This window comes from Myotis lucifugus, unplaced genomic scaffold (genome assembly GCF_000147115.1).
Source record: "Myotis lucifugus unplaced genomic scaffold, Myoluc2.0 scaffold_166, whole genome shotgun sequence".
Taxonomy (NCBI): Eukaryota; Metazoa; Chordata; class Mammalia; order Chiroptera; family Vespertilionidae; genus Myotis; species Myotis lucifugus.
In genome coordinates, this window is record NW_005871214.1 from 2,875,999 (window position 1) to 2,902,728 (window position 26,730).

A 26,730-nucleotide genomic window follows, 5' to 3' on the forward strand; every position below is an offset into this window, starting at 1 on the left:
ACATGATTGATGGGAAAGCTTACTCTAAAAGCTCTTAATTGTAACTCAGTCAGATGGAATATGGAGGTAATTATCCAGTCAGTAGTTACTAAGCACGTATTATGTGCAAAGCACAGTGCTGGAGACTCAGGGATATGAAGAAGTGAAGACATGGTTCTCAGCAAGTCAACAGATAACTGGTGACAAAGGCAGAAAAGCCCGTGGGCCCAAACGAAGGGGCATAGCCCTTGGGATGGAGATGAGGGGAACAGCATTGAGGAGTGGGGTGTAGGGGGAGAATCTCTAAGGAGATGAGACATTACCAGAGACTTTATGTGGACTGGGGGAGAAGTGAAAGAGCCTTTCAGTTGAGGGGAAGGGCTTGAATAAAAACATAGAAGTTGAATCTCATGTTTGTGGGCTTGAGTGGTGTGTTTTTTGAGCAGGCTCAGAAAGAAAATGACAAAGATAAATGGGGACCTCATTGATGAAGGTCCTGAATTCCAAGCCAGTGGATGGGCAAAGATGGCCACCAAGGGCCCTGGAATAGAGAACTGACATGGGAAAGTGGTGTTTTAGGGAAATGAGTGTGTCAGCCACGTGCAGGGCAGCACACAGAAGAGGGGAGGCTGGAAGCTGGAGAACACAGGGAACTATCACGGTCATTTAAATAGAAGGTGAGAAGGGTCTAGCTGGTAAGCGAGGGGGGACAGTCATGTGAAAGGAATCATGGGGGGCAGCCAGATGGTTCTCTGTAGGGGAAGGGAGCAAAAAAACCATTAAAGTGCCACCAGAAATTTATAGTGCACATTTTTGCTACTATTTATGTATACCTAGCGTTGAGGAACTATGACTGAGAACAATTATTTTCCTTGGAAGTCAAAGAGCAAAATTAGCCTTTCTTTTGTGTGGCAGAGGTAACTTAGAACTTTCTCTGTATGGAAAACATTGAGAGTAGGTGGGTGGATAGTGGAGACTTGCATAACTGCGAATATACAAAAACTGCTGAATTATACACTTTGAGTGAATTTTATGGTTTGTGAACTTTACATCAACAAAGCTGTTTTAAAAAGTAATGAGACTCTATGTAGGGTTTTAAGGCCTTTTTCTTAAGATCAAAGTAAATTTTTAATAATATTCACCTCCTCCCAGCCTCCCCCAAGGATTGTCTCCCAAAGAAAGCCATAGACTCACATTTCCTCCCTTGGACAGCGAGCAAAAAATATCTCGCTCTTCCAGGCTCATCAGAACTTCCGCTCCCATTTTATCTCAACACGCTGCCGCTCTATTCTTTCCAAGGCGCTGTGAGGACTGGCAGAGACACTTAGCCAGGGGTTCCTGTGCCAGGCCAGGTTTTTTCCTCTAACAGAATTTTCTGCTCAAGTGAGAACTCTGCAGACAGTGCAAGCCCTGGCTCTTCAGAGGGGAAAGGAAACCCTAAAACTTGCTGAATCATTTTGTACTAAGCATTCATTTTGCAATCCCAACAGCTAAATCTGTTATCCTGGCAGGCAAGCTTTAAATAAGGCAGTGATCTGGAAAAAGAAAGAGTAGTTACTCATATTCTTAAACACCCAAGCACGTCATCAGCTTTGGCTTAAAGTCTTTTGGGAGAGAATGCAGGCTCATTTGTTTCTTTTTCACTCTGTTAACTAATCACATAGATAAAATGTTAAAGAATGAGTGTACCTGGGTTTCTCAGCACCCATTTGTCATGTTAATTCACAGGCCACTTAATTTCAGAAGGAGAATGTTTTCGAGGTGACAGAGAGGCTCCCGGAGCCTCCCTGGCATGCCCATCCATCCTGGGTGGCTCTGTTGTCAGAGGTGTCACAGCCCCCACACTGTGGGGCTGCTGATTTCTCAGCGCTCAGAAAAGATAAGTGGGCGTTTCGGAGAAAGAGCTGCACAGCCTAACCTCTGTGCAGGCTGCTGCCATCCATCACATGGGCAGCCTAAGGGCAAACGATTCTGGAAAAGTGAATCCAGATTCACTTGGTGCGTCACTGGTTCTGGTCTTTAATTCTTGGATTTGGATGTGTACCTCTCCCTCCACCCACTGTCATTCCAGGTTTAAAAAAATTATTCCCCCCCCCTTTTAAAAATATTTTTTAATTCATTGGGACCAATGTTTCCTATACCTGTTAGTATTGACTCTATTCAAACAGTAACTGGTGGTTTTGCTTTGTTTTGTTTTTAAACCAGATGCTTCTGTAATGGAGTATATCTACCTCTGTGCTCAGAAAACCCTTTGTTATAATCAATCTTTCTTTCTGGCATTCTCTAAGTTCCTATCTCAGAGTGGTAAGAAGGGCTTTATCATAATAACAAAAGGCCAAGAGGCGTCACCACCAAAACGACCAAACAACCGGTCACCAGGAGGTGCATGGAGCACCTCTCGGCCATAATGACCTAACAACTGGTCGCTATGACACCCACTGTGGCTGGCAAACCGGCAGATCAGGGGGTGGGGCTGGTGGCCAACCTTGCAGCTCACCCCCCTAACCCCCGCCGGCCTGCCCCTGATTGGACTCTCCCACCCTGATCAAGAGCCAGCCTGCCTGCCAAATGCCCCCTCCCTTCCCCCCTCAACCCTGCCAGCCGTGCCCCCATCAGCCTGCCCCACCATGATAGTCCCACAGGCCCTCCCCCCGGCTGGCTCGCCCCTGATCGCACCCCCCCAACCCCAATAGGGGATGGGGCTGGCCGGCCAACCTCCTGCAGCCCCTCCCACCAGCCAGCCATGCCCCAGATGGCCCCTACCACCCTCATTGGCCTGCAGCCCCTCCCCCTTTCTAGCCCTGTCCCTGATCGCCACCCCACCTCAATAGTGGGTATGGCTAGCTGGCCAACCTCCTGCAGCTCCTTCCCCTGGCCGGCCACGCCCCCAAGGGGACCCTACCATCCTGATTGGCTCGCAGCCCCTCCCTCTGGCTGCCCCACCCCTGATCGCACCCCCCACAATCAGGGGTAGGGCCGGTTGGCTTCCACCCATGGTCCCTCCCCCAGGCCACTGGCCCCCAATCAGCACCCCCTACCCACCCCATTTGGGGGCAGGGCCAGCCAGCCCACCACCCACAGCCCCTCCCCATGGCAGGCCCTGCCCCCAGTCAACCCCCCAACCCCAACCAGGGGCAAGGCCCACCAGCCAATCACCTTCAGCCCCTTCCCCCAGCCAGCCTGGCCTGGATCAGGGGCCCTGATCCAGGTGGACTGGTTGGCCAACCTCTTGCCATCTCCTCCTCCTGACAGGCCCAGCCCCGATCCGTCCTGATTGGGGCCGGGCCAGCTGAAGCCCCCTCCCCCCATGCATGATTTTGTGCACTGGGCCTCTAGTTCAGTTATGTAAGTGTCATCTTAAACCACAGACCCTTTATCTGTACCCTGAGGGGTAAGAATGAGCTCCACCCGCAAGGGAGAAAGCTCATCCATGGGTACCAAACACTGGTTTCTTCATTGAATATTGTCTTGGTAAAATCAACTTTTCACAATTGCATCAGCCATCACCACAATTGTGACAGATCTGTGTCAGTAGCATCACTAGAAAGTACTTAAGCAACCACCCACTCATGGAACTCTGCGGACAGCAGTGGCCTTGCAGTCTGGGACTTTAGCATCTAAGGCAGACCCCAGCGGGCAATATGAGTGTGGATTGGCTCTACTGAATGGACAAGTGGTAATATGTTGCAAATGTTGAGTGTCCTCCTTGCAAAATAGAGGTAAAAATAAACTCCACAGCTCTCATTTATTGAGTATGTACTGTGTGCCCGGCACAGAGCTAAGTGCATCATCTCATTTAATCCTCATAACAGCCCGATAAGATGGGAACTATTATTACTCCCACTTTAAAAATGAATAAACTGGCCCTGGCTGGTTTGGCTCAGTGGATAGAGCGTCGGTCTGTGGACTCAAGGGTCCCAGGATTGATTCTAGTCAAGGGCATGTACCTTGGTTGCGGGCACATCCCCAGTGGGGGGTGTGCAGGAGGCAGCTGATCGATGTTTCTCTCCCATCGATGTTTCTAACTCTCTATCCCTCTCCCTTCCTCTCTGTAAAAAAAATCAATAAAATATATCTTTTTTAAAAAATAAAAATAAAAATGAATAAACTGAGGCTCAGAGAGGCTAACTTGCCAAGAGTCTGACAACTGATAGTTGTAGAGCCTGAATACAAACCTAAGCTGTCGGCCATCGATTGAATGAACTTGATTCTGTGAAGACGAGTCAGAGCTCAGAACTAGAATTTTGGGATTGAAACTTTCCTTACAGAAAGTAAAACCATCTTCAGCAAATCATCTTTGTCGCCTCATCCCTTAGTATTTCCAAAGAATTAAATTAAATAAAACACCTCTCCTTTATGATATTATGGAATTTGTCTAGATCATGATAAATATACCTGGTCTAGAACATTGGTGACTACATAACGCTGGTTTTATCAGCACAAGTGATTTAATGGCAATAATTTGAGCTTACTTTCATCTTTCTTCCACCAGACTTTTGACTAGAAATTGTGACCAATGGAGTCTTTAGTTTTTATTATAAGCACTTCCCTGAAACATTACTTGTAAAATGAAAATTTGAAAAACCAATCCCATTTAAAATGCATCCAGGTAACTGAACTTGTGGTGCTCTCCTGTCCAGCCACCTCCTGAGAGGGCACCTGTGGGTCCACCCATTGTATATCTTCTTCCACAGGAATTGGACTTCTAGATGGCCAAGGAAACAGCTGGAGAGAAAGAAATCAGATGTTCCAAGGAACCCTTGGTAATAGAAAGCAAGCAGTAGTTTCTCGTCTCAGCAAGAAAAGAGCTTTTATTTAGTGGATTTGTATTTAACAGTGTAACAATATTGGTCCCTGCCTGGGGTCACTGGCCCCTGCTCTCTTTCTCAGGCCTCGCTTCTGCCAGCTCTGCAGGAAGAGCTGACAAGAATTAATTGGCTCTCATGAGCCCGAGGCTCAGTTTGGCTTCCCAGTTCCAACAATCCCACAGGACTCTGCTCTCACATAATTTACTGTCTACTGGGCTTTCTGTTTCCAAGAGTTCTGACTGATAGGTACCCTGGAATGTATGTACATTTTCAAATTCAATAAGTTAGAACCTTGAGACTCTTTCAGGGTACTTGGCGCAATTTAAGAAAATGGGGCATGGCCACATTCAGAGTATTTCGATGATTTGTTGCTTTTATGAGGGCTCTGACACGGTCCCATTTAAATGTGTGATTTACACAAGTGACTTTGTTCTTCCTCCTCTAGTTGGTGTATTTGAAGAATGTGGCAAAGGGGTCCTTTCAGTTTTATGCTGGGTGCTCTGGTCAAGACAGAGGTAGTAGGATATGAATTTCAGGGGTGGAAATTCCTCCCAAGTTGATTCTGTTTATAATCTCTCCTTTAATGTAGGTGTACGCTAGATTCTATGCCCTCAATTGTTACCATACGTCTGGGAAGTCCCTATATAATTTTCACCTCAGGGAAAATGATATTGATTCTGTTTTACAAGTAAGGAAGCAATAAAGGAAGTCGTGTCCAACTACAGTGGCAGCCAATCAGTACATACATCATAGAAAGTTGGAAGGGACTTCCATGGTTGTTTCATCCAACTTCTCACCAAATGCTGGTTCCTGCCTACACAGACGCTGGGCCCCTCTATTTGATTGCCCCAGGATCAGGGCACTCTTGTTTCTGAGATGCAGCCTGTCCCATTGTTGGATAACTCGATTTTCTAGATTGTTCTTTCACTTGATACACATCCTCTTTGTAACTTGTATCAATTAGTCTTAGTTTGTTCTCAGTAGCTGCATAGAATATATTGATTGATCAATTTGTGAATGAAAAAAGGGGCCACCTGCTAACCTGACAAGCTCAGGGAAGGCCTGCAGTCTTGCAAACTCAAAGACCTAAAGTAACCACAGAGGATGGTCTGAAATTAAAACTTTAACTAAAAGTAGTTTATAGTGAGTAGTCATATCCTAAGCCATATCTTCCCTGACAAAGGTCAACTTTTAACTGCACCTATTGTCTTTTTGCATCTAAGATAACATACCTGTGAAATGTCAAGGTAACTTGTAACTTCCCTTTTTCCGGACCTCTCAGGGCACAACCAAATGCGCCTGTGCGCCAGGACTGAGACCATAAATTTCTTCATTGTTATTGTTACCATGTTAAGTGTTGCCTGTTAACTATCCTGTACCCATCTAAGTAAAAGAAGCATGTGTCTATCATTTCACTTTTTATCCAATCCCAGAGGTTCCCTTCCAACCACTCCCCCCACCCCACCCCATGCCCGCTTTGCTTTCTCCCGCCTCCCTAATCTATCACCAATGGATTTCATGTAACCCACTTACATCTCCTTCTTTAATTGTAATGTATAAAACAAGGTGAAAAAACACCATTCTCCGGAGCATTATCCCAATATATTGAGATTCTGCTTCCCGGCAATTGTTGACAGTTTAGCTCAAATAAACTCACAAAAATTCTTTACAGGTTTGAATGTTTTTAAGTTAACAGATTGATTTATTGATTGATTGAGTGAGTGATCATTCATTCATTCATTCATTCATTCATTCATTTTGTATTGGGTGCCTACTATACAATATAGTGAGCAAACCATGGGCATCAAACTCCAGGAGCTGACAGGTTACTAGGAGATAACTTGGACATAGAGAAGTCATATGTCATACATTCCACATGCTCAGTATAGTTAGGTGCTGTAGGAAAGAAGAGGGGAACAATAGGAAGGGGTCAAGTGCTGACAGGTGTGATCAGCAAATTCATCATGGAGGAGGGGCATTTAAAGCTGCTTAACTTTATGGTTTGAGGTCAGAGATTTTGGTGTAAAGATTGGAAGGATAAAGTGTTAGAGAAGTGATGGTGAGTTTATATTAATCAGAGCTTCGAGTTTGAATTGGAGAGTGAAAGACAGGATTTGAAAAGCTGGTGGAGTGTGAGATTGTGAAGACCAGCGGAGACAGAGTTGTGAGACCAGATGGCTGCAGAGTTTATGAATTATCTGGTGAAGCAAGGCAGAACCCTGGGGCCAGTCGCTGAGTTGTGCTTAGTGTGATAACTAGTGTCAGGAGACGTTGGGCTGGAGGGCTATGCACTATGCCAGGTATAGGTGATAAGAGCCAGGAGCCTGGTGGTGGCCTCTGCAATAGAAGTATGGAGTGAGAGGTGAATGATAATGATCGTGAGCAGCCCTGGATACCTCCTACTGTGCATTTATCAGGAAAGCATCCCCTTCCCCACCCCTACACCTCCAGACAATGTATATCCATGGGCAAACCCTCCTTACTTCCTGGTGCACAATTACTTATTAACCTGTGGAAGTGGTTCCAGATAATTGGGGTAGAGAATCCCAGGATCCAAATGTCTGTAATGAAATATCTCAGGATTGCCCTAGCTGGTTTTGCTCAGTGGATAGAGTGTCAGCCTGCGGACCAAAGGGTCCCGGGTTTGATTCTGGTCAAGGGCACATGCTGGGGTTGTGGGCTCGATCCCCAGTGGGGGACATGCAGGAGGCAGCCAATCAATGATTCTCTCTCATCATTGATGTTTCTCTCTCTCTCCCTCTCCCTTCCTCTCTAAATCAATAAAAATATATTTTTTTAAAAGAAATATCTCAGGATTGATTTCCCTATCTCTAGTGAGGTCTACATGTAGGCTGAGCCCATATAATGAAAGAAGCTTTTAAAATTCTTTAGGATAAAGATGTGTGTGCACACATGAATTTAAATTTATTAGCTTTTTCATTGGTGGTCTATATATGGTGCCAATAAGGCTCATCATTAATATTATTCCTTTTGCTACTGAGCTATTTTTGGTCCAAACTGAAAAGGGGCTGCCATGTGCAAAGGAAGTACAATTAGAAGCTTCCCTGAAATGTACACTTTTGAACTGGTTACAAGATTAAGCCACTTGCTGAGTGAAGTGAGTATCCTTAGGATTTGGGGGAATCTGCCAACCTGTCTTCTCACACAATCCTGTTACTTGTGCTTAATTCTAAAATTCACACTTTTTAAATTTCACAAATATTTATTGAGTACCTAGTGTGTGTAGGTGTTGAACTATTCTGTGAAACAGAATAGTCAAAGATTCCTGCCTTCATGGAGCATGCCTAGCAAGGAGAGACAATCAATACATAAGTAATAGGTAAATAAGTTAGTTATATAGTATATTAGGAGGAGACAAATGATACAGGAAGAAAAAGTAGAGAAGGGTAGGAGGGAACAGGATTGCCACGGAGTGGAGAAGGCAGGACAGGTTGTAGGTAGTGGACATTGTCATCTCCCTTATGAAGGTGACTTGGACAAAGATCAGCATGAGGGGGTTAGGTATGCAGGTATCTGGGGGGAGAGAGGTCCACGCAAAGAAATCAGCAAGTACCAAGGTGCTGAGGCAGGAAAGTGCTAGAATGGAAAAGAGGCTTTGTGCTTTTTTCATTCCTCTTAGACCAGCGGTTCTCAACCTGTGGGTCGCAACCTCTTTGGGGGTTGAATGACCCTTTCATAGGGGTCGCCTAAGACCATCGGAAAACACATATATAATTACATATTGTTTTTGTGATTAATCACTATGCTTTATTATGTTCAATTTGTAACAATGAAAATACATTCTGCATATTAGATATTTACATTACAATTCCTAACAGTAGCAAAATTACAGTTATGAAGTAGCAACGAAAATAATTTTATGGTTGGGGGTCACCACAACATGAGGAACTGTATTAAAGGGTCACGGCATTAGGAAGGTTGAGAACCACTGCCTTAGACAAACAATGACTCGTATAACCAAGAAAACAGCTAGGAAAATGCAAAAGTTAAGTTTACTTGTGATAATGCTAGTACTAGATTCAAAATTACTGGAAAAAAATAAATGTCAAAAACTGATTTTAAGAAGGTGCACAGGGCATGAGGGGAAGTTTCCTGACTTCTAGACTGCTGGGGTTTGAGTCCTGGCTGTGTTGCTTTCTACCTGTGCGATCTTAGGTGAGGTACGTAGCCTCTCTGTTCCTCAGTTTCCTCATCTGTGAAATGAAGCTAATAGTACCAATCTCCTAAGATGGCTATGATTATTAAATGAGTCAATATTAATTAAAAGCTTGGAATTATGTCTGGCACACAGCAAACACTCAAATATTAGCTATTACTATTTTATTACAGCTACTACTTTTATTACTTTTATGAGTTGGTGCCCTAATCTGGAATATTCTTTGCGTGTGTTTTGAGAGCTGTGTGTGTTTGTCTCTGTGTGTGTGTGTGTGTGTGTGTGTGTGTGTGTGTGTGTGATGTGCTTGTATGTTGAGAGTGTGGGGCTTAATTTATAAAATAGTTGTAAGCATTAGGTAAAATCCAACTGCTTAGCATATAGCAACACCTCAGTAAACATTATTAGTTTTCTTCCTTTCTTATCACTTTTCACAGCCAAGAAAATTAATAGAGGGTTTTTCTCTTCTGCCTACTAATGAACTTTTGGCTGGTTTATGAGTAGAATGAAGGGCAGGTGAAAACATTCTATAGACTCCAACTTGGAAACCTGTCTTGTCCTTAGCACCACCAGTGGAACTAAGAAATCCCCGGGGGGGCGTTGTGAGTATCACTGGAAGGCGAAGAATGGGCAGTAGATGAGTGAATGAGAGTGAAACCAAATGAGAAAACTGAAGAAATAAGGAAGAGCACCATCAAGGTGATACCACTTTGGGATGAGCCCATCAGAAAACTAGGAGTCCCTTTCTCTGAGGACCTTTAAAAAGAGAAGGGATGGCACGCATCCAGGTGGGACAGGAGTCCCTAAAGGAAAGGGGTGAACGAGGGGGTCTCCTGGGGCCTCTTCCAGCTCTGAGTCCAACAGCAGCCCCTCTCCCCAGTCGACTATCCCATTGTTGCCCTTTCAGACCTGAATTAGCCTACATTTCCACCTCAGCTTAAAGGGTCATAAATGCTTTAGATACAAAGAGGGCTTCTGTCGAATAATACTAAGTAAGACCAAGTCACTGTGTATTGAGGTAGTTGATGTTGAAAAGCAACTTTCTAGTCCTCTGGGATCTGTCCCCAACTTCTCTGGCCATGGCAGCTGTGTGAGCCTCTGTAGTCAGCTGCAGGGGACACACCGGTGCTGGGGGCTATCAGGGAGACAAGAGAAATGAACGTGCTGGTGCTGAGAGGGAACCCCGAGGCGTGGAGGAGACAGGATGCTGTGTCTCCACAGGGCAGGGGTGGGTGGTGGGTTAGGCAGGAGAGAAGATTGCAGCCCAGCGCCCACTCACTGTCTGCTGCTGTTTTGGTTCCTAGGTGTGGCAGATGTCTCCCGAGCCATGGATCATCCCTTTTCAACAGCATCAAAGGATGGGGAAGGAGCGTGCTACACATCTCTGATTTCCGACATCTGTTACCCACCTCAGGAGGATTCCACATATTTCACTGGAATTCTTCAGAAAGAAAATGGCCACATCACCACAACAGAGAGCCCTGAGGAGCTGAGTACCTCTGGGCCCTCCTTACCAGACGTGCCTGGGACGGAGCCTCACGGCTTATTTAGTTCTGATTCTGGAATAGAGATGACTCCTGCAGAGTCCACCGAAGTGAACAAGATCTTAGCAGACCCCCTGGACCAGATGAAAGCAGAAGCTTACAAGTACATTGACATAACCAGGCCCGAGGAGGTGAGCTATCAGGGGCAACGTCACCCCAAGTTGGAAGAGAAAGACTTTGACTTTAAGAATAAGGACACTGAAATCTCAATAAAATCTGAAAAGGCCCGTGAACCAGAGAAAGCAGCTCCTGTGGAGGGAAAAATCCTCAAGGACCATTTATTTGAAGAATCAACATTTGCTCCTTATATAGATGATCTCTCTGAAGAGCACCATAGAGCCTCCCTGGTCACTGCCCCCATCAAAATCACGCTGACTGAAATTGAGCCTTCTGTGGAAACTGCTACCCAAGAGAAGACCCCCGAGAAGCAAGATATCTGTCTGAAACCGAGTCCTGACACAGTCCCTACTGTCACCGTCTCAGAGCCTGAAGATGACAGCCCAGAATCCATCACTCCTCCGTCTTTCGGAACAGGTAAGGAAATTTTATTCCCTACCTTGGGAAGACCCAGCACATGGAAATCTGAATATTAAGGAATCAAGAATTGCAGTCAAGTCTCAACTTTACTTATTTAATTAACATACAACTTTTCCAGTCTTGTGCCCACGTACAAAGGCTGAGATTTGAGTTGTTAAAGTCCTATCAGATTTGCTTTGTAATGTTTCTTTCTTCTATTGAGGGGAAAGAATGACACACTGGGAACATTAAATCCTCATGTGGGTCTGCCGTTCAGAGCAGAGAGGGAGGTACCACCTACTTCTAGGGCAGCTTTCCTCACGGACAATCCTGGAGGCATCATGTGGTGAGCATCTTGGCTGTTCCCCTGAGATCAGCTGGGTTATCTTGGGCAGGGTCCCAGCTCCAAGTCTGTACAATGAATGGGGAGTGAGCCTCACTCTTTTGGAGGGTCATGGACAATGAGAGGTAACCTACCAAAGAGTACTTCTCTCCTCCCCCTTAAATCTCAGTACTGTCATTTTTATCTTTTAATGTATTGAAGATCTGCATACAATTTTTTTTTAACTAAAGGATTTATTTGAATATAATTTTTTAAAAATATTTTTATTGATTTCAGTAGGATAAACTGCCGCTCTGTTTATCCTAAAGAAGAGAAAGAAAGAGAGATAGAAACATCAATGATGAGAGGGAATCATTGATTGGCTGCCTCCTGCACGCCCCTCACTGGGGACTGAGCCCACAACCTAGGCATATGCTCTTGACCAGAATCAAACCCTGGTCTGAAGTGGATAGAATTTTTAAAAGTTTGAAATCCCCTAGGTTGGGATTTTATTCAACTTGAATATTTGTTTACTCTGGCTCAGGCAGGATGTTAAAACCACACTTAATACATACTCTCAGTACAAAGGGGGACTCCTCTACCTGGAAAAGGCCAGAGTGGTAGCAGGAGCTCCCCCACCTCACCCCGTGCATCTCCCATCCTATATGCATTTCCATCCCATGTGCATCTCCATCTTGTGTGTGAATGCCCATGAGGCATCAGGATGAAGAGGACAGTTTGAGGGCCTTGAATCTTTCCCTGTTTCTAGTGGCTGGCATTCTGACCCTACCCAAAAGTGATTTACAAACCTAAAAAGTGATTTATAAAAAGTGATTTTCAGCACCTTAGATGAATGAGCTTCCAGTGAACTCTTAAAACGAATCCAAAACTGCAGGATTAGGAATGATTGCTCTACATCCTGATATTGCAGTAAGTCCAAGCGTTAGAACGAAGTGGACTTAATGGAAGTCCCTGCTATCCTTTTTCTTTGTTAAATGGCATTTAAATATATAAAATAAATATCAAAAATATAAGTCTTTGTTTTACTATGGTTGCAAATATCAAAAAATCCACTGCGCCAAGTCCCTGATTTTCAAATTTATTCACTCACTCAACAAACACTTTGCACACATGTTCTTTTAGTCAGTCACTCTACTAAGTACTGATGACAGAATTTTAAAAAACAAACATAAATCGGTTCCTGCCCTCTAGTGGGGCAATTGACCAAGAAAATAGACTCTGGTGTGATTTGTATTCTGAGAGAGGAAAACATGGAGTGTTGAGGAGCAGCAGGGTCCAACAGCTCCCCAGGTGAACTGGCACCTGCAGTGACTCTTAAAAGAGCAGGAGGAAATAAACAGGTGAAGGGGAGGGGCGGCCTTCTAATCTGAGAAGGTACAAGGACAGGAGGTATGAGGGTACAGTGAATTTTCCATAAAATATAAATTAAGATTTGGTTGTGATGACAAATAAGGAAGCTGAGGCCCCAACTGTATTAGATGTGAGTTGTCCCAGCCTACAACACGAGATAGGGACATAGCTGGGTCTCAAAACCTCCTTGTAGTCTTTCTGGCAATGCACCGTACAATCCTATTCCATGAGATAAAGATATGGATGCTCTGAAGATGGAAGCTACATTACTAGCTGTCTTTTACAGAGCTCCAGGGTTGCTTGGTGGTCAGTCTAGAAGAACTTCAGCCAGTCTTTAGGAAGAGTGAAATACCCCAGCGCATATAAGTCCACTTACATGGCACATGCCTCATGTACAAATTGAAGTTTACAAAGTTGATGATAAAGACTTGATTAGGGTTCATTAATTATTATTATGGAATTTTCATTTTTTAATAACCATCTGGAGAAACTTCAAGAGAAAACGAAAACAGATATGGCTCACATGACCTTAGAGTTTTATGATCTTGAGTTGCCCAGTTGACGGCATGGGGTTAGGGCAATGTTTTTCTCTGTAGTTTCTCCAAATAAACATCCTGAGCAAAGTTTATTCAAGAAAGAGAAAGTCCCTTATCTCATTACACAGCTCTCTCCCATGTTCAGCTCCTCTCTTCACCCATCCTCTACATCATAATACCTGAGTCATAAAACAACAGGTAGGAATAAAATTAATAGAAGAGATAGAAGGAATCAGCTTGTCATTAAGACCTTTCTCCTTATTCTTTTTATCCCAAAAGTTTAGCCTAACCCCCTTCTCAACTTGTGAGTCCCTGACATCATATGACACTCTACCCATAGACACTGGACAATTTGGGCTTTATTACATCTGTTGGGTCTTGGGTCACTCTGCCATTTCCAGTGCCAACAGATAAGGCAAATACCAAGAATTACATAAGATCCTACATAGAAATTGAGGGAAAGGAAAACATTCTAAACAAAAAATGTTCTGTTTATCATTGTGTAATAAATAAGAAAATCACCAATTCTGGGGAATATTTCTAATTATGTGAATCATGAATCAGGAGAAATTCTAATTTAGAACAATTGTAGTCACAGACCCTGAAGCTTAAGCTAGGAGTCTAATATATTTTCTTCAATTCCAGTACTATTTCCTTTTGTAACTTCCTCCAACATAACTGTTTTCATCTTGCTAAATAATTATACACTGAGGTACAGAGGCAAACATTCTTTTATTTTTAAATATTGAAAGTTTCTTCTCAGCAAATATCAGTCAAAAGTACAAGTGAGGCATTTCAGATAAATCATAATTTCCCTGGTGCACCAGCCCATTGACCCATGGGCACCATATTGTTTCTGACACACACACCTAGAGCTTGTTTTGGTGGTTATGGATTTTCTTTGAGGTGTTAGCCTCAGAAAGGCCAATAATCCAGAGGTCATCATTAAAGCACCCAGCTTCCCTTAAAAAGAAAGGAGCAATAAACGGTAAATCAATTTTAATTTAATTTTCTTTTCTTTGTTAATCCTCACCTAAGGATATTTTTCCATTGATTTTTAGAGAGAGTGGAAGGGAGAGGGAGAGACAGAGAGAAAGAAACATGAAACATCTATGTGAGAAAGACAAATCGATCGGGTGCCTCCTGCATGCACCCTGGCCACGGCTGGGGATTGAGCCTGCAACTGAGGCACGTGCCCTTGCCCGGAATCAAACCCGGAACCCTTCAGTCCTCTGGCCGCAACACTCTATCCAGTGAGCAAAACTGGCCAGGGCCAATTTTAATTTTAACTCTTTGAAAATTAGTGTTGCTATTTTCTTGCATTGATGAGGTCTGTGATTCTCCTACTCATTTTCAAAATTCATTCTTTTATTTAAAAAATACTTATTGAGTGACTTCTCTATGTCAGACATGTGCGAGACACCAGATACATTGCAGTACAAGATTTATGAAGTCCCTATGCTCATGGAGTTTACCTGCTAGTGAGAGGAGACAATAAAAAGAAACACATAAATAGGTAATGTTTATGGAGTGTGAGTGCTATAAAGAGTGATAGAGTGTTGGGTGTGAAGGGTCAGGGATGGCCTCTCTGAGAATGCGACATGTGATCTGAGATCTGAATGAGGAGAAGGACCCCACAATTCAAAGAGAGGGGCCCAGGAACAGAGGATAGCAAATGCACAGGCCCCAAGGCTGAATTGTGGAAGACAGTGTAAAGGAGTAAGGAAGAAGTATGTAATACAACTGAGTTGGAAAGGTAGGCAGGGCCTAGATTATTCAAGGCTTCATGTACTAGGATAAGGAATTTGGATGTTGTTCCAGATGCAATGGGAAACCATCGGAGGGTTTAAGCTGGGAAGTACCATCATTCATTCCACAAATATACATTAACCATTTACTCCGGGCATTGTACCATCAGCAGTGGGGGTCTATGATGAATCACAAGATTGCTGCCTGCATGTAGCTTGCGTTCTAGTTGGGAAGACTTACACACAAGTAAATGAATATATAATATAACATTAGGTAGTTACAATGGTTATGAAGAAAAATAAAACAAGATACAGTGTAAGAAGGGGATGAGGAGGTGGGGAGGTGAGGAAAGGCTTCGCTTTGCTGGTGGCTTTGAGCAGAGACCTGAATGGGATGAGGGAGCAAGCCAGGTAGATAGCTGAAGAAGGACAGCCAGTGAAGACGCTGCAGCTGGGAATGTCCTGTGTGTTCAAGTTGCACTGGAAAGTCACTGTCACTGGAGTGGGGAGAAGGAAGGAGAGAGCGGCAGGATTAGATTCATATTTTCAGGGGATCCCTCTGAGTGATGAGGGGAGAGTCAGCCAGCAGCGAAGGGGACACCGGAATGGCAGCATCATTCACAGTTGGACACTGGCAACTGCAACTTGGTAAACTGGCCATGTTCATGTTTCCTTTTATCCTTCTTAATCATATCATCCTTATTAGCAGTGGCCGCAAACACATCTTCCCAAGTAGGGTGGTTCTAACCTCCTCAGTTTCTCGATTCTATTTTATTTTTATTGACTGTTTCCAGCTTTGCTGTGTTAGTCTTGACACATAACAACTAGTATCTTAGCTAAACTCCCATAAGGTTTTAAATGAGTAGGAAAACTCTTTTGGTCTAAAATTTTCCCAGGTTCCTCCCAGCACTTTGTTAGATTTTAGTTCCCATTAAAAATGGAGGGCAGCCCAGCCTGCATGGCTCAGTGGTTGAGCATCAACCTGTGAATCAGAAGGTCGAGATTTGATTCTGGTCATTGATGTTTCTCTCTCTCTTTAATCGATAAAAATATATTTTAAAAAAAAGAATGGAGGGCAATGTCTACACGATCTATTTAGTTCCTTTTGACTCATAAGAAGGATGAATTTTTTAAAAAGTAGTACCTTTACTTGCCCAAGATGAAACCCATCAGGCCCCTTCCTCCCACACCCCACAGTTGTCTAATAACATCCTTACTCTTGAGTAAGAGATCAACCGAAGGACTTGTATACATGCATATAAGCCAGTGGTTCTCAACCTTCCTAATGCCGCGACCCTTTAATACAGTTCCTCATGTTGTGGTGACCCCGTTTCATTGTTACAAATTGAACATAATTAAGGCATAGTGATGAATCACAAAACAATATGTAATTATATATGTGTTTTCCAATGGTCTTAGGCGACCCCTGTGAAAGGGTCATTTGACCCCCAAAGGGGTCTCGACCCACAGGTTGAGAACCACTGATATAAGCATAACCAATAGATGCAAGATACTGGGGGCAGGAGGGGAGGGCACGTGCGGGGGCGGGGGTGGGGGAGGAAGGAGGGAGGCAGGGGGGAATGGGAAAAAAAGAGACATATGTATTACTATTTGTAATACCTTAAACAATCAAAAAAAAAAACAACTCTTGAGTAAATGAAGCAAGATCCTTGAGCCTTCTTTTCTGAATGCTCTAACACATGGTTTTCAATTGGAGGTAGGTAGGGTTGCCAAATAAAAATTCAAATTTTATGGGACACACTTATATTAATAAAAAGTCATTTTTTAGCTGATATTCAAATTTAACTGGGTGTCTTGCATTTTTGTTTGCGAAATCTGCCAACCCTAACTGGAGGTGACTACTGGAATCACTATTGTAGTGAGTGGTTACAAAAGGCAGATGTGGGGGCCCCACCCAGACTTCCTTCTACAAGTCAGAATTTCTGAGGCAGTTTTGAGCCTTACACCTAATTAAGAACCAGTGTTCTAAAGATTTGAGCTAGTCCTCAAATGAGCTCTATTTATCAGTACTTTCTGAGTGCCAGGCACTGCACTAGGTGCTGGAGATCTGATTTTGAACAAAAATACCTTGGCTGCCCTTTGCCCTCAGTGGGTGCTTTCATTTTGGGGTCAGGGAGATTGGGGGAGGGTGAAGAGACGGACATTAATCAAATCATCACACAAATACAAACCACCCAGGGCTTCCGGTTGTGCAGGATGAGCCAGCACAAACCTGTTTCCTGAAGGACCCATTCCCAGGCTGGCTTGCACCCAGGATGAGCTGCCCTGCAAGGCCATTTGTAACCCAAGGCCCTGCTTACCTCTTAGGAATGTTGAACAAGCTGGAGTTTGGTCAGCCCTGCAGGTTAGATGGTCAGACAGAGGTTTCCAATGGGAGACACTGGACTAGTATGAGCCACAGGAAGGGAAGAGGTCTAAGATCAGAATTTTCTCCCTCTGTCCCATCAAAACAGCTCACTGACTTCGTGTTTCTGGGTATGTAATTCCTGTTCATTTTACTGGCCCAGGTTCACCATTTCTGAGTGACCTCTGACACCCCATTTTTTTCTCACCCGCCACATGAGTCAGACACTGAGTCTGTGGTTTTTCTCTCTTCAGTGTTTCTTGAATTGTCCTGTCTTTTCTATCCCTATGGCCACCACAACTCATTAGGTTGTCATAATTCCTCCCTCAAGGATTGCAGTATCCTCTTAATGGGTCAGAACTCAAAAATGATCTGAACGTGATCAGTGAATTTAGGCAAGCAGTTAGAGCAGAATCCAGACTAAAGGGGTGCATTCATTTAGATTCAGATAAATTCCCAAATCAGTGGCTTAACATAAATAAAGTTACTTCTCACTTATAGTACAATCTAATACAGGTCAGGCAGTTCTCCTATAAGTGCTAATTCAGGGGAAAAGCCTCCTTCCATCTCTTTTTATTGAGATACTAGAGGCCCGGTGCACAAAAATTTGTGCAGTCGGGGGAGTCCCTCAGCCCGGCCTGTGACCTCTCTCAGTCTGGGATCCCTCGGGGAATGTCCACCTGCTGGCTTAGGCCCGATCCCAGGGGATCATGCCTAAGCTGGCAGTCAGACATCCCTCTGGCAGCCCGGGAGCCCTCGGGGGATGTCCACTTGCCAGCAGGGAGCAGGCCTAAGCTGCAGTTGGACATCCTTAGCGCTGCTGAGGAGGCAGGAGAGACTCCCGCCACCACCGCTGTGCTGGCAGCCGTCAGCCTGGCTTGTGGCTGAGCAGAGCTCCCCCTGTGGGAGTGCACTGACCACCAGGGGCCATCTCCTGCATTAAGCTTCTGGCCCCTGGTGGTCAGTGTGTGTCATAGTGACCAGTCATTCCCAGTGGTTCTGCTGTTAGGGTCAATTTGCATATTACCCTTTTATTATATTGAGATATAATCCACATAACATAAATACGCCCATTTACATTTTAATAGCTTTTCGTATATTCACAGAATTGTGTATCTATCACCATAATAAATCTAGAGCATTTTTGTTACCCCACCCCCCCAAAAAAAATCCATTACCCCTTAGCCATCATTCCCAAGTAGTTCTTGCTCCCAGAAGGGCCACAGACCACTGTCTAAAATATTCTGAAAATCCTGCTCTAGGGCAAGAGAAAACCAATTTCCTGAAAACTATTGTCATGGTGATCCCAGGTAGTCTCACCGAAGGGACAGAGAAATAGGCAAGATTGCCAGTGAGGTTTTCGGCCCATCTGGATAGACACCGGGTAGAAGCCAGGCATTCATACCAGGGGGCTGGGGTACTCTCGGGTTTTGTGCTTCTCATCAGGAGGTGAAGAGAGGGCGAAGAACAGAGGTGGGCTCCACCCTCCGAAGCCCAGTGGGATTGTGCTCTGTGGAATGGGCAAAATCTCTCTCTTATAGGGCTTCACCTAGTTACAGTTTTTACTAAAAAAGAGTAAATGATTGTTTCTTATGGGAAATATAAAGCTCAGAGATCAAGTTGTACCCCAGGATCCCACTCAGCTTTCTTTGTTTGCTTCAAGAAGGGAACACAAACTACAGTGGACAAGGAATCCTGGGTGGTTTTCAGATCTGTTGATATCGGTGGGCCAAATTAAAGGGTTGTGTCCACCAGCTTAACTAATGCAATCTGTGACATTGGAAAACTTCCCTGGGAGAATAAATCAGATATCAGAAACAATGACTTCTAGAGTCTGGGTCACGTGGAAACAGGAAAAACTACCGAGGTGCTGCTGTTGCTAAGAAGTTGCTGGGTCACTTTTTAAACAGCCAGATTAAGATAGATAGGTGTGTAAAACCCTGATTAATTGGGCCTTAACGGTCATTAGCCTTTTGGGTCAGGTGGCCTGTCTTTCCAGCACAGCCCTGGAAACAGATATTTTTGTGCTAATGAGCTATGTGTTTCTCAAGCAACAATAAAACTTTGTTTTATTTCTTCTCCCTGTCCATCTGTCTGTCCATGTGTGTGCGCGCCTCTTCCGCTCTCCTTCGCTCTGTGGGACGACAGAACCATCTGCTGCAGAATCCCAGGGGAAAGGCAGCATCTCCGAGGACGAGCTGATCACTGCCATTAAAGAAGCGAAGGGGTTATCCTATGAAACATCCGAGAGCCCGCAGCCGGCGGGCCATGTGGCCGACAGGCCCGAGGTCAAGGCCAGGTCCGGGCGGCCCACCATCCCCAGCCCCTTGGACCACGAGGCCAGCAGTGCGGAGTCAGGGGACTCAGAGATCGAGCTGGTGTCCGAGGACCCGCTGGCCGCTGAGGATGCGCTGACCTCCGGTTACGTGACCTTCGGCCACGTGGGCGGCCCGCCACCTTCGCCGGCCTCGCCGTCCATCCAGTACAGCATCCTGAGGGAGGAGCGCGAGGCCGAGCTGGACAGTGAGCTCATCATCGAGTCGTGCGATGCGTCCTCGGCCTCGGAGGAGAGCCCCAAGCGGGAGCAGGACTCGCCCCCGATGAAGCCGGGCGCCCTGGATGCCATCCGGGAGGAGCCGGGGGCCCGGGCCGAGCAGCGCGCGCCCAGCCAGCCGGGCCTGGCCGAGCAGGGCCCCTTCCTTAAGTTCCCCTCAGCTGTCCCCGGAACTGGCCAGGAGCTGCCCTCCGGAGACCGAGCCCCAGCACCCCAGGAGCCCGTGGAGCCGCAGAAACCTGCAGAGGCAGCGAGTTCCAAAGAAACTCCCGCGGCCACAGAGAGCCCTGGACCCCGAGGTCCTGGCATCGCGCCCCCTCTGCTGTTTTTCAATAAGCAAAAAGGTAAAGTGGCAGCTTTTCTGGTTGAAGCAGCCTGTCCGAGTTGTGCTTTCCCTGGGTGTTCGGGGGTATTCAGCACAGGATGGTTCAGGCTCAACCCTGTAGTCATGTTCTAGTTGGTCAAACAGGTGAGCAGAGCCTGAACACAAGGCCAGGAAGATGCGGGGGAGAGGAGAGAATTCAGAGTCACAGCTGGGACTCGGTGGCAGGACCCTCACTCACTCAGCAGTGCCCTGAGCTGGCTGAACCCCAGCCTCCTCAGCGATGAGCATCCTCCAAGATCTCCTGAATGGAGCCAGGGCACCCCTCCTTCCTTCCCAGGGCTGGGTCTCCTGTCTCAGGAAGGGCTGGCTTTGTGTTATACTCCAGCTCATGTCCGATTTCCCACCCCACGGATGATGGGGAGTGGCCACAGCCCCTCTGGGTACTGGAACCTCCCATTAGCACACCCATTTAGCCAGCCAAGCGTGTTTCTTACGTGGGCAAGTGGATCTCTGCCGCCTGCCTTTCTCTTTCCAAGGAACAAGGGATTTGGGCCTTGATAAGGTTTTTTCCCAGCTAGTCAGGGAAGACAGGGACCAGAGTTGGATCCAGCATCTCTCTTGTCCCTAAGCAAGACCTAAGGCCACTAAATAATTTTTAAAGTCACGTATAACTTAGAATCTTTTAACTTGGCCATGATAGTTTACCCTGAGAAATCTGGAAGTTTTCAAATGCAGGAAAAGCGGAAGCCATTATTTTATGTTCCAGACATTGTATGTGTTGAGGGTATTCTTCCAAAATCATCCACCACATCTAATTTCATTATAGAATTCAGCAGAGGAATCAGAATTAGATCACTAAATTAGGCCCTAGACAGTCTAGTTAATGGACAGTCCAGTGAAGGTAGAGAACCTCTTCCCCACTCCTGGGTGGAGAACACCCAGGTAGAACTTTAAAACAAACCCTAAAGCACAACATTTTTCATGATCCCCCTCTCCTACTCATCTCCTCTGCTTTTTGTTTCTTTAGAAGTATTTTGCCCTTAGGGGATAAATGATTTCGAGGGTACACCCTTCTTCCTGTGTATACACTGACTTCAGTGATGTTAGTAGCAATTAAAGTGCTTCATATTAGAATAGAGTGCAAAATATTTCTCATTATAGGTTGGAAACTGGATTCTAAATTCTTTAAAATTAGCACATTGGAATGGAGAAACCTAGAGGGACATAATAAAGCAAACCTAGAGGAATGCGGTAAAACAGTCACGTGGTTGCATGGTGGCTGAGGGCTTAGTCACGTGGCACCTGTGAGAGCCAACAGAAGTGACTCCTTGATTTCCCAAATAACTCTTCCCTGTGAGTTTAAAATATATTTAGTGTAGATAGGGAGGATATTTGATAACAAAGTTAACAGAGGGAATGTGCGTTTGTTAGGTGACTATTAAAACTAATTTGGCTTCTTTTGCCACCACTCTGTGATGGGAGCCTCACAAAACAGCATTAGCACGAACAACCAGCTGTCCCCTGCCATCCTGACACAGTCCAGCTTGAGTGCATGTCACTGGACTGTAACAGGCATGTGTTTTCCTAACTAGTGTCCCTGAAATAGACACCACGTGACAGTGCTGTTCAAATATATTTATCCCTAAAAGTAAATAAATCTGAGGGCCTGTTTCCCTCCCTAGTAAATCTGAGAGGCAAGTATGGGAGCTGGGACTGACTGAGTGACCAGACACCCGATGAAGAGCTAAGGCCATGGAAAACCTCACATGTGAATGTCAGGCGTCAGGCCATCCTTTTTGGCCAATTCTGGTGTCATTCTAATCCTGTGCAAGTTGCCCCATGTGGCTTGAACCTCTGCTGCCAAGTTCAGACGTTAGCGAGGAGAGGTGGCAGCCTTTTCAAAGGACGAAGGCATGCAGGGTGAATAGCCTCTGCTCTTTTCTGCACTGAGGCTTCCTTTGAAATCCAGGCTCCCACTGAAACGTGCTGCTCAGTGCGGTGCCTATGAAGAGAGTCTACAACAGTGACGGCGAACCTTTTGAGCTCGGCATGTCAGCATTTTGAAAAACCCTAACTTAACTCTGGTGCCATGTCACATATAGAAATTTTTTGATATTTGCAACCATAGTAAAACAAAGACTTTTATTTTTGATATTTATTTTATATATTTAAATGCCATTTAACAAAGAAAAATCAGCCAAAAAATGAGTTCGCGTGTCATAGGTTTGCCATCACTGGTCTACAAGGCCGTTCCCGGGCAGCCAAGCACTGGGGGTCCTGGGCAGATGATGACTCGGTGCCACCAGCAGGTTATTTGAGCTCTGAGGTTCCATCTCAGCAGGTGAGGGGATCAGTGCAGCCCAGCCTCCCCCAGGTTGATTTTAATCACTGTCAGTGGGCAGTAGGATTATGCTCATGTCAAGCAGGAAGAACTCCTTTCGGCAGCGAGGTCAAGTTAGCTTCTGTGTTTCCTGTTCTTGCTCAGTGAAGCCACTGGTATAGATACATTCAAGTTCAGGTATTCACAAGAATGCTCATCCCCGTGGCTGGGAGTCACGCTGTTGATGCGGGGCTAAGTTTTAGAAAGGTCCATAAGTCATTAGAAAAAGGTTTAGCAAATACCTGGTAGTATCGTAGCAGGTATTGTCAAGGAGCATCAGGCTTGACTGGTGCACATGCCCTAACAAGGTTTATTTTGGAGATTTCTTGCCTTTCAGAGACCTCTGTTGCTGTTGTACTGGAGACCAAATGCAATTTGTCGTATTCCAGTTTCCCGACTCTGTGCACCCCTGAGCTCCTGCTGCCCTGTAATTCTCTTCCCCCAGACCTTCCAGGTGGCCCTATGAACTTCAGAATCTGACAATAAAGATAAGTTTTCATTGCTGCAAGGTTAGCTCTAACTGTTAGGAGCATCTGAGTGAAAAGACAGCAAACTTCCTCAGGAAATCACTAATACTTAATGTAGTACCGTCAAGATGGGTGTGTGGTACTTACCAAACCATTTGATTGTGAATCTTTTTTATTAGAGCATGCCTCGGGGTTCGTCTTCTAGGGAGTACTTTTGGGGAAATAGTGGTCTCTTCGCATTCCCATTTCCTGTATTCTGACGACCTTGCAACTCAAAACAGTGGTGCTGGACCAGCCATGTGGTTATCATGTGGGAGGAAGCCTGTTAGACATCTCAGACTCCACCCAGACCTACTGGGTCAGAATCTGCATTTTAATGAAGATCCCCAGGCGGTTGGTACATGCATATTAAAGCTGGAGAAGCAGCGTTTCAGGCTAGGGCTGGGTCAGCTTCCACATTCCTACCTGAAACCATTCTGGTAAAAGTCACCAATGACAACCTTCTTGCTCCCCAAATGGCCTTATTTGAGTCTCAGCTTCCTTGTCCGCTCAGATAATGTAATGTCATACTGCTGACCAGTTCTTAAAATATTAGTGAGAAAGTAATATGTTCATAATAATAAATTTAAACTGTACAAAATGGTGCAAAATAAAAAGTTAAGGTTCCCCTATTGTACCCTCCTCTTGTTGCTAATTCTCAGAGATAACCCCAGACTTTTGTTTTGCTTTGGTTGTTGTTTTTGTTCCTTTCAGACATTTATTGAAGAATGCAGGCATACACAATTTATTGCACAGGTGAGAGCATAGTGAACAGACTGTTTTGTAACTTATTTGACAGTAAAATCAGAGACAGTACCCACTCACACGGACATGGTTCTTTCCTCAGAACCTTTTCCTCCCTTATCTCTCTGAAGTTTCTCTTTTCTGGGTTTCTCCTTACTCTCTGACCTCCTTTCCAATCTCTTGCTACCTTCCCTCCAGTCCCTCATTTCTGTTTTCAGCCACCGCCGTCTGTGTAGCACCTCCCAGCTCGCTGGTTTTGGAGAAGTCTCTTCTGAGCTCCATACCCTTTTCCCCAGGGACGATTGGACATCCCATAGGTGCCCCAAATCCAATACATTGATGTTCTTTGTCAAAATCTTCTCCTTTCCTTCTCTTCCCTTTCCTTCCTGTCCTGAAAAGATACCATTCAGGCCTCATTTTGGTGTGAACATTCAAATTCCGTCTGGATCTGAGTAAAGACTCATCAGCCTGTAACAAAGTTAAAAGTACAACCTGATTGTAAACACTTCAGTGGAAGCCTTGCGCTTTAGTGTTTGGTTATCAAATTGTCATCCAAATGATCCAGAATGTTCTTAACATTTGAAAAATTATCATCAAAATAAAGGTACAAAATGTAAAAATTCTCTCTGTAGAACTCTCAGGAACACACCCAGTGGCCCCAGTTGGAAAAATATTGGGTGGGTTAAGCTACTGGTTCTCAAAGTGTGGCCCGGGGACCAGGCTCCTCAGAACCTCCAGGAGTGCTGATTAGAAATGCAGGTTCCTGCTCAGCCTGGCCCCAGAACAACAGAATCAGAATGGGCCCAAGCATAAACCTGCACTTTGAATAAGCATGCTGAAGAGCACTTTGCTTGTAAGCAGATGAGCTAAGCAGCCCAGACCTGTAGTAAAAAACACATTGGTGAGCCTGCCCTAAGCATATGGCAGTTTTTAATTAGAGAGACTGAGAGGGCACTCAACCCTTTCCATCCATTCCTGGGCCCTGGGAGGCAGGCCTCTGCCCCTCCCCTCTGTGGGCACCAGCTGCAGCAGCCTGAGCTTGCAGGGCTCAGCCCCTCGTGGCAGGGCAAAGCTTGTCTCCTCCTTAGGGAAGTGATTTGCAGGAAGGCTACCAGATGGAGGTCTTCTCAAATAGACGTAGCATTTATGATGCTTATTATCACTCTTCGTCACTATGCCAGACGTTGCTTCTGTCCTAAAACATTTGGGAGAGAAGCAAAATAAATGTGACCCATTTACTTTTCTTCTTGTAATTCTAAAAGCGTCATTATACTCTAGTCCTGTGTATATTTGCTTCCCTGAGACTAAATTCATAAATCAGGCTGTAAAGATTCTTGGAAAGTTTCATTCTTTCATGGTGCAGATTCAGAATCAGCCTGAGGACTCTGTTATAGCTGCTTCTCCCCACCTCCCAACCCCCATACCAGCTTTCAGCAAGATGGGCCAGTGACCGCCAGATAAAGTCTGGCTTCTGTGAGGATGTAAATGGAGATGGTGAGCCTTCCCTTTCAGACTGTTCAAACCAGCTGTTTTTGTGACACTTCGCCCAGGGACAGAAGGTACTCTTCCGGTCTAGGCATCCCAGAATGGGGCTGCCAGTAGCCAGCTCACCCCCCTGTTTCTCCTTCTGACGCAGTCACAAGATCTATCTTTTTTAAGTGGTGACTTCAGGACACTAGGGAGGTTTCCTTCTCAGCCTTGGATAAAGTTACTCCAAATCTCGGTGGCCCCAGAATTTAACATTTCTAGGGACAGATATTCTTGACATTCACTTCCAGGGTGTGTATATAGATCCAAAAATGGTTATTGTACCTCTAATATTTTGATGCAAATTCTTTGGAACACGGTGCACCCTACCTTCCTGATAAATTTTGTGCAGGCACAGAGTAGACATAGATCAGCTCCTAAGATGGATTCAAATCAACTTGAATTTGCCTGTGAAGATAGTTCACAGATGGCAAACATTTTGATGCTCCCAAGGAACAATAGCCCTGTTTAGATAGTGATACCGATTTTCTATCCAACCCCTTTATCTCTCAAATAAATCATCTTCCCTTACTGATGCAATCATGGGACTTGGAGGATAAAATTCACATTCTTCTCAGAGCCAAGACTGGCTCCAGGGGATTTTTCCACCCCCTTTCCGTGCTATCCTCGCTGTCCTCTGATATGTACTCACAGACATGGTCTCTAAACTTCTGGATTCTGTCTTTGCAGCCCCACAAAACACTTCTGTAATACAGAATGACACAAGTTTTACCCAATGTCAGGCCAATATTATTAAAGCAAGACCTTACCGATTCATCCTTCCTTTGATTCAACCAACACTAGCGATATAGCATAGCGGTGACCAAGGCAGACCCCTCACTGGGCTTGCATTGCAGTAGGGGGATTAGGGGTTGACTAAAAAGGAAATAAACAGAGTGGTGTGTGAGAGAGCACCTAGTGGTGGTGACATTTAGAGAGGAAGGTCAGAGAAGGAGGAAACTACAGAGTCAACTATGGCAAGAGATGATTTTAAAGATTCTGAGCAATAGGAAATGCAAAGTCGTGGGTCATTCTAGAAACTGTAAAAAATGTCGGTGTAGCTAGAGTGTGGTAGGCAAATGGGAGAGTGGCAAGAAATGTATTTGGAAGGTTGGCAGTGCCTTTTTATGCCCAGACCAGGGTGCAGAGTTTCTCCTTTATGTCAAACATGGCAAGAAGCCACTGAAAGATTTTTAAACTAGGAAGTCATATGACCTGCTCTGCATTTCTAAAGGTCCCATTGGCTGCTACAGGGAGAAAGGATGGGAGGTGGACCAGCATGGAAGCAGGACTACCCATGAGGAGCTATTGCCATAGTGCCGGCGTGAGAT

The 26,730-nt window shown here is 45.1% G+C and overlaps 1 protein-coding gene across 1 annotated transcript in view; it reads left to right on the forward strand.

Moving 5' to 3' along the window:
• The window catches only part of LOC102417944 (reticulon-1-like), a gene marked incomplete at its 3' end in the record, with an annotated part of 101,021 nt that extends 80,760 nt beyond the window's left edge, over positions 1–20,261 (forward strand). Inside the window, exons 2-3 of the mRNA XM_014462019.2 lie at positions 10,266–11,039; positions 19,512–20,261. Of these exons, the coding sequence (XP_014317505.2) occupies positions 10,266–11,039; positions 19,512–20,261 (1,524 nt within the window). The remainder of the gene's footprint in view (positions 1–10,265; positions 11,040–19,511) is intronic.
• Positions 20,262–26,730: the final 6,469 nt, after the last annotated feature.